The sequence below is a fragment of the Egretta garzetta genome, unplaced genomic scaffold (genome assembly GCF_000687185.1).
Source record: "Egretta garzetta isolate BGI_Z169 unplaced genomic scaffold, ASM68718v1 scaffold41, whole genome shotgun sequence".
Classification (NCBI taxonomy): Eukaryota; Metazoa; Chordata; class Aves; order Pelecaniformes; family Ardeidae; genus Egretta; species Egretta garzetta.
The window spans coordinates 4,409,608-4,425,451 of NW_009258755.1; the positions used below are offsets into that span (position 1 = coordinate 4,409,608).

General features: G+C 41.2%; 1 protein-coding gene across 3 annotated transcripts in view; it reads right to left on the minus strand.

The window, feature by feature from the left end:
- The window catches only part of GOLM1 (golgi membrane protein 1), a 58,296-nt gene that overhangs the window by 20,429 nt on the left and 22,023 nt on the right, over positions 1-15,844 (minus strand). For all 3 annotated transcript variants that reach the window (XM_035888939.1, XM_009649221.2, XM_035888938.1), the window contains 3 exons: positions 15,637-15,714; positions 9,340-9,512; positions 6,905-7,084 (listed from right to left, as the gene is read on the minus strand). In XM_035888939.1, the coding sequence (XP_035744832.1) occupies positions 6,905-7,084; positions 9,340-9,468 (309 nt within the window). In that variant the 5' untranslated portion in view covers positions 9,469-9,512; positions 15,637-15,714. The remainder of the gene's footprint in view (positions 1-6,904; positions 7,085-9,339; positions 9,513-15,636; positions 15,715-15,844) is intronic.

The following is a 15,844-nucleotide window of genomic DNA, read 5'->3' on the forward strand; positions in this document are numbered from 1 at the left end:
TTCTCCTACAGCAGGAGGGGTTTTGCCCTCCTGGTCCCCCTCATGCCATCCATCAACTCGAGAGGGGTGAGGAGAGAGGCTGCCAAGTGAAGACTGAGGCAAAAAAGGTGTTGAGTACCTCAGCCTTCTCCTCATCTGCTGTTACCAGCTTGCCCATCTTGCTCATCAGCGGGGGGACGCTTTCTTTAACCATCCTTTTCCGGCTGATATACCTGTAGAATCCCTTCTTATTATTCTTTGCATCCCTAGCCAAGTTTAGCTCCAGCCGTGCCTTGGCCTTCCTGACCCCATACCTACACAACTGGACCGCGTCCCTGTGCTCTTCCCAGGATGCCTGTCCCTGCTTCCACTGCCTGTGCAGTTTGCTCTTCCTCCTTAGTTTGACAAGCAACTCTTGTCTCAACCACGCCGGTCTCTTCCCTTCCTTGCCCGATTAATGTGTATGTGGTGTATATAAAAGCACAATGAGATACTGCAACAGGAAGAGGGAATAAAATGCCAAAGAACTTGATGAAACACTGGTTTCAGAACTAAAACTTAAGAAAAAAGAGGCTTTGCCTTCACAAATACAGCTCTCACAAGGAGAAAAAGATGAGCCAAAGCATCAGTAAATCAGCTACTAAGAACAAAACCAACTGGAAACAAAGCAAGCTGGGAGGCTAAGATTTATACATGCAGAAACAAGCATTTATAATTAATCAGGGAGAAGAAGGGCACCTATTTCATTAACTCAAACTGATATGAGTCCTTACTGCAAAGAAAAGGAGCAGCTCTGCCTTGCATGCTCCTACTGCTCCCCACCTTCACGCTTGCAGTGCAGCACGAGGCACATTTTGATTATCTGTTGCTCATTTCCTAATTATATCTGGAAATCCCACCCCCAGTCTCTATTTTTGAAAATACACCCCCTCACATACACAGTCTCCGAGTAACATGCATCATTAATTCTTAATTCATTAATTCTTTTCTCTTTTCATATTCTTCTTCACCACTTTGAAATAATCTTCAGGAACAAAGAAACCACTTACACTAGCCACAAAAAGGCTTTTTTATTGTAGGACATGAGATTAACGGCTAACTACATATTAATAAGTGGGGTAAAAGTTCATAAATAAGACCCCTAAGAAAATATTTGTCTTTTAGCTTGGTCTGTGTGCTGTACATTCACGTATCCTTCAGTGGAAGAACACCAACTGAAGCAAGCCTAAAACAAATTTCAGGCCCAAAATGGAGGAAACATTGTTCATTTAAACCTATTTCTCACTGAACTGAATTCCACTCAGAAATTAGACTTTTCCCCATCCTCAATAAAGGGAAAAAATGCCCAACCAACCAACCAACCCGAAACAAAACCAAAAAACACAGCTCTATTCCCACAGAGTGATCCTGATAAAGATCAGGGACTCAATCTTGTTTCACATCCTCTGCTAAAAGCAATCTAGACGCTCTTTTGTGATGAAGGACATGCACACCATGACATGATGCAGCTCAGCCTTCAAAACTGCAGCAATCACCGAAATTGTGAAGTTAACAATTTCTTACACTCTCCATGGAAGAGAGAGGAAGCTGACACACAGGAATAAGAAATTACTTTTACAGGTGCAGGGCAACAGCAAGTAGCTTGGAGAAAATAAGCCCTGTGCAGCTACGGTGCAGGTACAGGACTTTGATAACATTAAAACATTTAATTAAAACCCAAATATTTGGCAGTGCAAACAAAACAGAATCCTATGGTGTGAGAATCTTAATATGAAACCTGTACAGGTATATATAATGTACTTTCTGCTTTACTGTTTGTCAATCCATTTTGCTATGAAGAGGTAGAAATGTTTCAGTAGTTAACTCTCAAGTTACACATACTCTAAATTTCCACTCATTGGGCGCCTACAGTTCAGCTAGTCCCAGACCATCCATTTTTTTCTCCACCATGTAAAAATATATTTTAAACAGAAGTAGTCTTCCAGACCTCTGCTGTACCAGTTATGAGTAAGTAGACTGATTTCTCTTGCTTATTTAATAACACCATGCTATGGCAAGTAGAGCGGGGCACAGGCAGTGCTTGTTTTCCTTATAGCCTTTTCAAAACTAAAAGATGCAACATTGTTTGGTTTAAAAAACAAAAGCAAAACATGCATAGGCATCTCTTCCTTTTCACAGCAGGCCTTCTCTCTCCCTCCACCCCGCCCACTGTCATTCCTGTTGAGCGAAGCTGACTCTGCATACCGATAGGTATTTTGTCTCAGAAGGCTGTGCTGGGAATTGAAATTTTCCCAGAGGGAGGGGATCCAAGAGCAGCTGTGGCCAGTGTTAAAAGACACTGTGCAAGGGGACAGTGACGTTCTTCACATATAATGTACAAAGCTTGGCCCCTCGCCTCAGTAAAAGAAGATGTGGGCTGGGGAAGAATTACATAAATCCAAAGAAAATGACACACTGCAAAAGCATGCTCTAGCAGTTAAAAGTAAGAGAGATTATACGTATTGTTCTCCTGTTACACTCTTCAAGAAGACTATCGTGGCTGTGCACATCCCAGAAGCTACGAGTCCTGAATAACAACCATACAGAATATTGTTCTTTAGAAAATTGCTTACGGGTTAGAAACAGCCCTTTGGCACTCTTGACTCCTTATCTGTTGTTATGAAGAGTTTGTGTAAGCTCTCTTGATCTCTTCAGTCTATTTCTGTATGGATTTCCAGAAGCCATTTACTAAATCTACGTTAATCCTTAAAAATTCAAGCAGATTTTTTAAAAGCAGACTGGTGATAGAAATGTTTTATACATACTCAGACCTAAGAGAATAATTATGACAGCAGTTTCCCAGGATTACATTGCCTCAGTGAATGGTGAGCCCACAGGCTGTTTCAGGCTCTGACTACCTCCTATGCCCTTGTCCTTTAAGTAGCACAGACACAGTTCTACTAGAAAAAGGCAGCAGATTTAACTCAAAGTGGTTACCACACTGCCACCGACAATTACTAAGTATCTTAAATGGCAAGTATATTATTGGTGTATCAGTTTGGTGTAACACTAAATCAGCTGCATAATTATTCTGAATTTTATCATCAGAGCAATAAGACACAGTGAGCAGAGATGAACTGCAATTAAGATGGGTCTTGAATGTTACTGAAGAGTTCCTTTACGTAAGGAGTCCAGATTGGGAAAGTTTGTTCCCCTACAGATTTCTTCTATAACCGGAAGAACCATAATTCCTCCCTGAAAAAAGAGAGGGGGTTAAGACAGGCTATTTACTCCTATGCCTCAGCTGAAAGCATTTTCATTTTTCTTTAAGAACAACAAGAACTAAACAAAATCCCGTTTATCACTCATAGATCTGTCTAGTTAGTTAGCTCGCATTACTTTTACAGCAAATTGAGAGACTCGGGTTTGGATTTGCATTCATCCTTCCTAGACTAGATAAACACTTCCTGCTAATCCCCAGGGAGTAAATAAAATTCAATTCAAGGACCAAATTTCCTGTAACTAGAAAAGGTGACTTCATTACTTGTGTCTCAGGAATCCTGGATACCACTGGAATCCATGGAGACAAAAACCAAGGATACGTGTGCGGCTGTGTGTGTATACAAATATGCATGCACATGTGAATATACAACATGCACTTACACATGGATATACATACACACACACACACAAAAGGCACGCAGAAACAGTCTTTTCTTATATCCCACATCCCATTGTTAAGTAACCTCTGATCCTGGACAGCTTCTTCAGATCAAGGTCCTTATTGAGGAGAACTAAGCTTTCCCTCCCTTCCCTGCCACCGTATCAGGGGCATTCCTAAATTAGAGTGGATGAATCCATGCCAACTTGGCTGATGACATCTTCTAACAAATACATAGGTTGCCAGTAAAATCACTCTCCCACCTCTTAAACCACAGATTAGGAAAACAAACATCTGCGCATTCTTGCTTATGTGTTGCAACAAGAGCAAACTTTGAATTTGCCATGAAGCAGTGCACAGGTACATACATGCTCATCCTACCACTTCAGGCTCCCGAGACATGACCTTTTCCAGTCACAAAAAGCAGAAGACAGGAAATGAATCCATTGCACCACTTCTATCTAATGCTTCCTACAGCACCAGCTCCCAGGCTTCAACAGCAAGCTTCATAGACTATTCCGTTACTGAACAACTGTATTTTAGGATGATGGAAGGAAGAGCACTTAAGAGGAAAGAACAGCTGTGCTAGATCAGCCCCAAAATCCACCTTGCCCAGCATCCCATCTCTAACACTGGATGCCAAAAGAACTCCAAGGCAGCCATATAAAACACAGTATTTTCCAAGCAGCAGCTACTTCTGACCAAGGAATGCTTGGAGCCAGAACAAACACCTTTGTACTGGGTGGTGGGGCAGGTGTTTGTCCAAGGTTATCCAGTTGCTTTTTAACCCGCACAGATGCACTGCAACTGGGCATTACTGATAGCACACGCCTGCAGCTTCGCCATCTATTGCATGAAGAGCACTTTTGCCTCGTCTGAACTACAACTTGCTGACTCCATTTGATGCCCATCAGCAGATGGGAAAAAAACATGCTTTGTCTTTCCCAGCCACAAGCACTTTCCACCCCATTCCAGATCCTGGAGATCCCCACAATGGCTCTCCTTAGCTGGCTGTCATCCAGCCTGCAACCTACACTGTGGGTCCCTGTAGAGAAACTACTGAGCAGCTTTCGTTATCCTCCTTGTTCTCCTCTGCATGCCTTTCCCAGCACTCCCAAAACTCCACCAGTGGGTGAGCTCCCCACATTACAACAACTAACCCAGTTTATTTCTAAGCTGCTTTTGTAACTTCTGCCTTACCATTCACCCTTGTGATAATGCCATCTTACCATGTGGCTGCAAGATTTCTCTACAAGCCATGCATATGTAGCCTTTTGAAATTCCAGGTGTAAATGGAACTCATTTCATTCATCAGTCTCCCTCATTCTTGCCACTGACCTTTTCAGAAGGAAACTTCAAAATACTTCAGAAGCAAGATTTCCTTTTCCAGAAGCCACTTTGACTCTTCCCCAGACTACCACATTCACCCAACAGCTGTTCTGGTTTTGTAAAATACTTCCCACCACTTTTCCTGGCAGAGATGCCAGATTTAACGGATGACAGCTTCAACATGTCCTCTAGACTCAAACCCATCATCACAAGAAAGGTGGGTTGTGTGGTGCCAGACACACTTGCCCGGTACCACAGTAATTTGAAGCGGGAAGATTGCACACCGTGCTTGGCAGAAACAACATTTCATCCACTGAGCTTCCTGTCACCAGCTCTTGACATCCACCCATCTGGCCAGCCTGCGCTGTAAACTCTGCAGCCAGCACTTCCAGTTCCAGTGACTTCAATAATTCTGGCTAAAGGAAATACCTACTTACGAAACAGAACAATAAAATTTATTTCCCTTGTAAAAGAGAATGTATATTAAGCAAATACTCAGTAGTGTTTGTCCTTTTCTTACTTTTTTTTTTTTTTTTTAAACTCATGCACATACTTTCACTCCTTGCAGGACAGAACTGGAATGCAAAAAGATGCTGAAACAGAATGATGGGTTTCACCAAAATGTAAACTAGGGTACCTTCCCAAAGTAAATGTAAACAATTCCCACAGCACTCAGTATCCATGCGCACTATCAGGAGGTGGACGTGACAAGACGACTGATTACTCACTTGAATGCTGACTATCCTGGGGTATCTTTTTAATAAACACATACATTAAAAAAAAAATATATATATACACACCTTACCTTTTTTAAAGCATACACAGAGACTGAACCGAAAGAAAAGAGAGAAATTATCAAAGAAACATGTTTGTCTCAAAAGAGGTTAAAAGAATTGGTTTATTATTTCTTCGAAGACCTTGGATAAAAATTATTTCAAAATAAATTAAAAATCTATGCCGCTGATGTGCATACTAACAAAACAATTCCACCTTCCATTTTTATTCAATTTTGCTTCCTCTAAGTCCTTCAAAGATTATTCTGGTGATATTTTGTTCATGCACTGCAAGTTTTGAGCACTGAACCATCACCTAATGGTGAACCCTTTACCTGAAGAGTACCTATTACCATCATCTGTGCCTGTTCAGTCTACTAAAAATAATAGTCCTGGAAAGCTGATCTACAAACTTCAGTCAGGAGACTCTACAGGAGAAGTAATAAACCCAGATGAATTGTGTCAGCTAAATACTTCTGGCAACAGTGAGAAAAGCGATACTAATGGCTAACAGCCACATCCAAGCTGGTATCAGCAACATGAGGAAAATACAAAACAAAACAGTTTGCAGGATACTACACAGCAGTAACCATACACGCTGCTATTTAAGTAGGTATGTTCACATCCTTCACAGGGGACTTCCACCCATCTGGCAATGCTGCACCATCAGGAGCACTGCTACAAAAAGCTCATCTAACCTTCTGATGTCTCCCAGTGCTATTGGGTTTTGGAGGCAGGAGACCAAGGTGCCACAAAATTTGTAATGCATCTAGAAATAAACAGCAACCATTTATGCCTACAAATGCATACAAATATATTTGGGAATACAAAGATATCTGTTGGTGCAGCTTTTTCTTTTCCTTAAGTTTTAAAACATTAGCACAGAGGAAAGAAAGCCAGAGGCCAACCCAAGTTTGGTAACCATGATTTCTACAGGGGGTAGAAGCTTTATTCAGAAGTGTTGTTACTTGCAGCTTCTATTTCACGTGTTATACAATGAATGCTATAATGTGCATTAAATGTTGATTTTCTAATTATTGTACAATGATACATAAATTAAATGTTTTGCCACACCAACGCTGTCTAAATGCCCATCAGCTGGAACATTTAGGCAATCTTATTCTGTTGCAGAGTGTGTCTTGGTAAACCAGTATCAGAAAACTGCAGCTAGAAAAGGTCCTACCTTCTCTTCCTGATGTGCTCTGTTGGCATTTTCCATCTGAAAGCTGTGCAAGGACTGGATTTTGTCAATCTGCTGTCGCTGCTTCTCTAGCTCCCCTTGGAATTCATTCTTTTTGAGCTCCACAGCACCTCGCTCCGCTGCCGCCCTGCGGACTTTGCCTTCCAGATCCATGATCCGACCCTGAGGAAGAGCAAATTAATCAAAGCAAATATAAATGCTTCCCCCTTGCCGGACTCTTCTCCAATACATTCAAGGAATACCAAAATTTCACAGAACTAACAATGTCATCAAAATATTGTGTCAGCTGGTGACAACTGCCACACACAGAGACACACACACCAGTTCTACATAAATTACCAGTACAGCATATTCTGTACTGACTATCAAAATTTCAGTTAAAGATAATAGAAATGTAAAGTTGCCTCAGTACTTTAGCTTAAAAAAAACCCCCCCCCCCCCCCCCCCCCAAAAAAAAGATTGCCAAATAATTTTTTAAATTTAATCCAGACAATTCTGACACTTCCCAGTTTTGATCCTGAACTAACTGAGAGGGAAAACTCGTCTTTCAAATCAATACATTTTCCTGGAAGACCTGGGAAGGAGTAGGAGTACACCACTGCCCACCTTTTACATAAACAACTGACATATGACTGGTACACAAAGACTCATTTACAAGCAGAAAATTATTGTTCTTCTTGATTGCTCAAAGAGCAGTGACAATCAGAGGAAAATTCAACACCATCACATACTGCACATACAAACACAGAGACATAAGGCGAGGAATCAAGCCTGGTGCTATCACAGCTTTTTTTTTTTTTTTTGCCTTCCCCCCCCCCCCCCCCAAATACGTTTTTATTTTTGGCAGACTCTGTTCATTTTGGGTTAAAATCACTCTTTGGCAGCAAGGAAGAGTACAAAGACACACGGGGGCAGGGGGGGACGACAGCAATATAAAGAGAATTTACCCAGATAGAAAGACATGGGGATTCCAGGTGGATTAAAATATAGTGTAATAAAAAAAGTGCTCCTCCAAGACTCCAAGAAAATGGACCAAATCATCTTACACCACAGTATGCTGCATATTACTGCCTGCCTACTCTGCTTCTCTGCCACAGAAAGCAAGAAAATGGCAAGGAGGTGCGGGGGAAGGAAGAAAAAAAAAAAAAAGGGGGAACACATTTGCTGTTTAGCTGGAAGAGCAAATAAAAGCAAAGCACTTACCCCATTTCATTCATAACAGCAGCAAAGTCTTGCCCACAAACAAAGAGACTCACAGACTGCTCTAGATGCTCCACCCACTTTGCTTTTATTTCATTAGGAGAGCACGACTATGCGGAAGTGAAATGATTTTCAAGCTAACTTAGGGTCAAACATACACGATGATACAGTAAATCAATAACAGTAAAGAGGGCCTTAATATCTCTAGGTTATTGACAACAGGAATAAGCTAGTATGGTAGCTTATTTTCCTCAATATCAGCTGCCTCACAGCCATGCAACAAAGCTTCAGCAGTACTGACACAGTTACTACCTGCTGGTAGCCACCATCCTGAGGCCGCTGACTAAAGGGAAAACAAGGGATGACTGGAGTCCCAGAGACATACCCCCCACCAAGGGAAAGTTAAGATACACCCTTAACTGCACGGCCAGAGACACGTGTCCTGCTTGAACAGTGCCCGCTCTGAGGTGAAACAGGAGTTCAATTCCTACAGCTGTCAATTCAGTACTAAAATTCAACTCAATTGCAAAGAGGATACAAATTCAGCCTTACTTAGGAGGAGCCCTCATCAGCTGTGTTTAATCATCAGGTCATTAGCTTTTAGGTTTGCTTGTTAAAAACAGAAAAAAAAAAAGAAAAAAAGAACCATCCTGCACACATTGTCACAAACCAGAAACTTTATCCACATACTCCTCAACTTCAGAATGCATGCTCCAGAAGGGATTAAAACCCAAGCTCAATTGTCGCAGAAAATTGTTACCAGTAGAAAAATAGCACACAAAGTAATTATTCCATGGGAGTTGCATGCCCTCTTTAGGAAAGATTTCTAAGAAAACGGAAATTCAGATTTTCAGACACTGGTTCTGAACAAGTTAGATTTCCTTGTACTTGGTGGGAAAGCATGCATACATCCTCATGGGTCATGTAAGAAAAAAAAATCTAGGGAAATGAGCAAATTGCAGATGCCCATTCAGATTAAAAAGAGTGCCAGTCTCAGTGTACACTTAGGAATTAAAACAAGAGGATGGCATTTGCCACATCCGCAAACTGAAATGGCAGAAGATAGCTGAATGCTTTGAGTGAGCAAAAGTAACAAAGTATCATACAAGCAAGTTCTTCAAGTTTTGGGTCCCCTGCACCTACAATGTTTATTATAATGGACTATGTTTATTAAACACACATGTACAAGATAACATGCAGAGCAATAGGAAAGTTACCTGCAAATCCACGCTGCGAGAACTAGCAATCCAGTAATTGAAACCCAAAACAATGATGCATGCCAGGAGCGCAGCCACAAGGAGCGGTGGAGACTTCATCCCTCGGCAGCTGTTTCCTAGCCCTACCATTTCAGGAAAAAAAAAAACCCGAAGAACCACAACAGTGTGGAAACCTGCAAATTAAAATAGACACATTATATTGCATCTTCCACTACAGCTATTTTATACACAAAATGAAACTTTTAACTGCAACAATGCAACAGCTCTCAGCTGAAGTGACTACACCCAACAAGGAACGCACACTGTCTAGATATTTCCATCTGAAGGACTAAGAAAGGCCATCTTGTACAATTAGCTTGCACGTAAAGCTTCACATGGACTTGAGGGGGAAGTTTTTAATATTTCTAACAATATAATGAAAGTCTGCAATAAACAGAACAAGCCATCCTTCCTTTTATCATCTATACCACCCAAAAAGCTAATTAGACAACACTGGTCTACAGATAGAGGGCAGATTCCTTTTTATCTCATTTAGTCAGAAAATAAGCTTAGTCTCGCTGTTTCAGGAGTAATTTGCACTTTGTTTCCTAAACTTGGGCAGTTTCAACTTATTCCATCTGACAATACTGTTTTAACTTTTAGGTTCCCAGCTTGTAAATAAATAAAGCGATCAGATTGAACCAAATTACTTTAAGGATAATCTAAAGAATAAAAATAAAAAAAAAATTAGCAGACACTCTGTTGATTTCAATGGTAAATTGTATTAAGAGATGTTTCCTTTGATCCTCAGCAGCTTTCTGTGCTCCAAACAGAAAATAAATAACCTTGCTTTAACGAATGAGCCGTACCAAGGGTGCTACCGGTTGCTATTGAGACTTGGGTTGTTTCTGTGGAACAGCCCATAGTAACAGAAAAGCAGGGGCAAAGGGCAATTGCAATTCTGTTTGAACAAGGCCATATTTATCCTGTAAGATGATAAAATCTGGTCCTAATAAGTGCAATAGCACCTAGATCAATGAATCCTCAAACTCCACTGGGAATCTTGGATGCGGTTTGTAACAGGTTGCTCTCTTGTAAATCGAAATCAACTTTTTTTTCTTTTTGCATTCCTCCAGAGAAAAGCCAGGAAAAATGAGCACAGAAGACCAAACAGGCAGCAAACATGGATGTATGTCACAAGACACCAACCGACTCTGAAATGGGTACATTTACCAGTAATATATTGTACCGTCTTTCAAGGTGCATGCTCTTAAATAAACCAGCTTCTTCCCCACAGATGCAATTCACAGGTTGTGATGTATTTAAAAATCTATAAATGGTAGGAACTCTCAAAGGGTTTGCATGTGGAAATACAGTGAAATCACAGGGGAAGAAGGTGATGCCAGCATGCACCACAAATGCTGGTGCTGCAGTATATCCAGCACTGAAGCCCTTCAGCAGCTCACCAATACTCAAGTGTTGCACCCTCTGCAAAATCCCCTCTCTGCATTCAATATAAGATATAATCCATTTTCATCTTTTCTCAGCAGGGAGTGGACAATACTTCCACACTGCTGAAGGTTTCAAATCTACTTGTACATTTGAAAAGTTTGTGAATTTGTTTATATTTGGGGACAGGATATACAGGGAGCCCAAGAGTAATATGTGGCTTCCTGAAAATGCTGCCTCTTTGTGTACATACACACACACAAAACAAACCCAAAAGAAAGAAATAACAAAAGCGTGCATAGCTACACAGATCCAATACCCAAGTCCCAAGTTACTTGCCTAAGGAAACTGCAGCTACGTAGCAAACCAACACATGCAGCGCAGCTCTTGTGGACACCCACGGGGCCATGTACAGCTGAGGTAAGGTCAACCAAAAGAGCAAAGGCATGGGGAGAAACCATGCATTTTTGTTGTAAAGCAAAAAAAAAAATCAAGATGCAGTAGACTAAAACACACACACTGAGATACGCACAAATTTCCAATACAAAGCTAAGAACTGCAGAAACACACACACCTTGCACAAACTACTCTCCTGCTGTGCTATTCCTAAGAGGAGTGCCTGAGAAATACAGAGCCACCTCACTTTACACACATTCCCTGAAAACCACAGATCTCCAGAGTGGCAACAATAAGGAGGTGGAAAATGGGGATGATCAGCACCACCACATCAGCTAAGAGCAAGATAATTCACTTACTTTTGCTTACTGGAATACTACATTTCAAAAAATGTGTATCAGAACCTGTCATGAAGTCATTCGTCTCCTTCGCTGGAAGAGTATTAGGTGGTACACACAAAAACATGGAAAAATTACTAAACATAGCACTGCAAGGCATAGTGCACCACTCCAAGTGTTACTCGAATAAAATAATTGGTATTTTCCTCCTAGCAGTCAGAAATAGAGAAAGTAGTCCACGTTATCAGCAGTTAACAACTTGCACTGGAATTTAAATACTGGATAAATATATGGGACTAGCTGTTTAGCTTGAAAATTTTCAGCGGTAAACCAACTGTATTGTTGAAAGAATGATTAACACATCATGCAGCTTAAAGCACAGGCACAAAACCATGTTACAAGAACACTGAGACACCTACCAAGTACACAAATCCAGCAGCCTCAGTGACTCTTCTGCTGTTTTCAGCTATTAAACACAAGTAGGCAAGAAAGCATTGATTTCACTAAAGCCTGTTTGACTTCAATACATTTTTCTCTTTAGAAAATCCAGAGTTGTTTGCCCTTAAATAATTTATGTTAATCGGGAATATATTTCTATACTCAACAGAAGGAAAGGCAACAGGAATAGGGAAGAGATGAAATACACAGAGGCATCTTCCATCTGAATAGTGCACACCCAAAACATCATCTCAGCTGCAATACTGATATTCCCTCTCTCATCAGTTTAAAAATAAAAACGGTTTAATTTCCTATCATGGATATACACATGCATGCGTTTTGGAGGAGAGACAAGCAAATCACTTCAGTATGCACATTTATGCGGAAATTTATCTGTACATGCTGTTTTCCAGGAAACATCTGGTTTGGCACAGTTATTTGAGTTGAAAATAAAATACGTTTCTGATTTTATGGATAAGAAAGTGATTTTACTGAACATGAAGGAATCCATCTTTCATGAATGTTTACTACAGATGTGAAAATGAGATGCTCTATCATATGCATAATGCTCCACATTTGGTAGAGCATAAAATTCCCAACTTCCGAATGGCAGATTTCACCTTTCTGCCTTGACAACCTAGCAATGCTTCATTGACACAGAGATGGTTTAGACTCTGAGGTATTCAAGCAAATTAATGTGAGCAATTCCTTCTTTTACTGTACTCAGCTGAAGTAGGATAGCTGGTATCCAGCAATCTTCCACTACAGATAATTAACAACCATACCGACTAAGTCATTAGAGACAAAGACAGCAAAACAATTTGCATATTTCAGACTCCCAGAAGGAAAGCCAAGCCTCTCTGCTCATAAGGTCTGCTCACAAGGTCCAGCTCTGTGTATTTGCATAAGACCTGCTGAGCAGGCGCAAGCAGAACAGATGAAGAATTCAATAAAAGCAGCGCACAGCCGGGGGAAAGCAAAAGGGGTCCGTTATCCCCCGCCTGCCTGCCGACCGCCTCCTCCTCCACCACCCAGCCACTGCATGGTACAAAGCCAGTGTAAACCAGCACCGCACACAAAGACCATGTGCAGCAGGAGCAACCACTGAAAAATGAAGGCGTATCTTAGGCGGAGGTCTGTGCGTCTGAGTAAGGACGGAGCTTTAGGAAACCCCTTCGGAAAGGCAGGGCCATAAACAAGAGACCAAAAGGAGGAAAACAACTGACAAGGACCCAAGGGCTACCAGACAGTGCTGAGAGGACACACAACCCCACCCCGGCCACACTGGCTGACAAGCGACCGCTCTGCCCAGGCTGGTGAAACCTCCTCACACTGAGGGACCCTGCAGACAGACAGTGGTGCTATCCCCACCTTTTGCAGATTCCTCCCCAATTTCTCTCTGAGATTCTGGAAGAAATTACCTGCTTTTTCACATATTGCCATGAAATTCCTATGTCTGACTGCCTGAATAAAAATATACCAGCTTAACCAAGCAAGCTAATCAAAACCTCTTCAACAATAACAGCTAGTTAGTTATATCCACACAGGACTGAATTGGACTAAAAGGTACTAGAAACTATAAAGGTACTAGAAAACAAAAAACCCACCAAACTAAAAAAAAAAGTAACTCGTAAAAAAGTGAATTGGAGAGCAAGCATTTGTGCACCCAGCCTTCCAAAAAAAGGTGATGGTTTGGGCGCAGGTAGAGCAGTGAGAAATAGGAGCCAAAACCTTTCGTTTTTAGTTTTATGTATGGTTAACATACAGTAATGGTCAGCCTTGAAAGATAAATCGAATTGTTGGTTCTCACTCACAGCTGGATGTTACCCAGAAGTACCACCATTCACAGTCAGGTTGGTAAGAACCAGCTGGAGCCAGCAGCAACCTTCATGCTATCAAGAGTGGACTGACTGCCTACAGGGGTCAGAAACTGGGTCCAATACACTGTCACAAAACATGGCACAGGAATTTCTTACCATCCTCTGCAGCAACACTGTTTGGGAGTGGGGTTTTTTCAAGTTTGCAAGGGAAAAGAGGTCAAACAAACGTTTTTCCAATGGAGATTTAAAGTTTGCATGATGAACTCAAGCCTGCTGACCACAAACTTTCTAAATACCTTTCATGAGAATCCACAAACTGCAGGTTGAAAGAATCAAAAAACCCCAAAAAACCAAAAACAAAAGACTCCTGAAACACACAGCAACAGCCACTTCTCAGACTTCTGTACTTTGGACTGGCTCACTTCAAAGCGGCAACCACCTGAAAACCCAATAAAATACAAACACCGATGCTGCAGGATGTCACTGAGTCACTATTTGCCCAAGTTATCAAGTTACACTTTTCACAAGGAACAGGATGGGGAGAAGCATTTACGGTACAACACGTTTAGCAACTGCACTTGCATCCTTCTTGGGAATAACTGCCATTTGATACTCAATTCGGCTCTTAGTTTTTCCTTCTCTAATGCATTTTAAACTACAAGTAATAGATCAGAAGAGCATGAAAATATTGAAAAAGCATTATGTGTTCAGGGGGAAGGTGACTGTTACCACTCCTCCACTAACTATTTTTCAAATCGGGAAGTATTTCTTCTTTCAAATTACTGCTTCACGAGAAGTTAATAACCAATCACCCATAATGTGATGTTCTTCCCTTCAGCTGATTAATGAGAAACCCCAAATACATGCTTAGCTAAAGAGATGCCAGAGGTTAAGCTAAGTATCTATTCTGATGAAGGGAGTTAGGTAACCAAAGATAATTTGACAAAAATCTTCTAAAATACCCACACGGAGTTTCCGGACATGCCGTCTAAGTATACTTGTAGACAATACCACTACCGCCTGAAAATACTACGTAAGAAAACCAAATTAAACAAGAAAACTTATACACCAGCAGGACCTCAACAGTCTGTCAGTCAGACAGTTGATTCCTTTTTCGGAAAACAGTTTGTTGTGGTATTTTTCCCATACCACACAAACTATCTTGTTCAAATCACAATTAATAGGACATCCACCTGATTTCAAAAGACATGAGGAGACAGAGTACTCTAAGTTTAGATATGTAGAGAGAAAACCACGAAATTGCTACCATCCCCCCCACCCCTGTTATACTACATGTATGGTTCTGCTATATTACACACAAACCTCCCCCTAGGAAAAAAAAAAAAATCAACATTGCAAATAGTTCTTTATGAGCAACGTGCTGTTAAGATGTAAGATGAAGGGCCATTTACAAAAATTGAACACAAGAGCAAAGTTAATTAAAAACCTGATCAACTACTCCCACCTTCAAGTTGACAAGAGAATCCAATAAAGCGAAGTGAGGTAAAGCTCCTGGGTGCAGGAAATAAACCCAGTATTTACTGTGTACCCAAGAGCTCAAGTGAAATTTCTGAGGAGGTGGGGGAAACACTTTACCAAGCAGAAGGTGGAAGGCTCCTGAAAGCATGAACTTGTGAAAAGCCACTAGCCCCCCCAGCGAGGGTAAGAAGAGAGGACCCTCTGCAGCTCTGCCCACCGGGAGGGAGATTAGGGAACTGGCTCAGAAGATGGAGGAGGGTGAACAGCTTCAGGGCTAGAAGGGACCTCGAAAGACAGTCTGGTCCAATCCTTCCACGGAAGGGGAGCCCGAAGAAGATCGTCTCACACCCTGCCTCCTTACGGCCCTTTCCGATTTCTAATATCATCATTAACTCTACCTCCACTAAGAATATCCAAAGTGGTTTGGGGCTCAACACACTCCTCTCTGTGCAAAAGACCCAAAGATGGAAGGCTGACTGAAGGAAAAAAAAAAAAAAAAAAAAAAAGGAATTAGCATGTGAGTGATTCCTCATAGGGACAGACCTCATTACACTGGACTTCTGTTGCCAGAAGCTGTGTTCAAAAAAAAAAATAAAAAAAAATGCC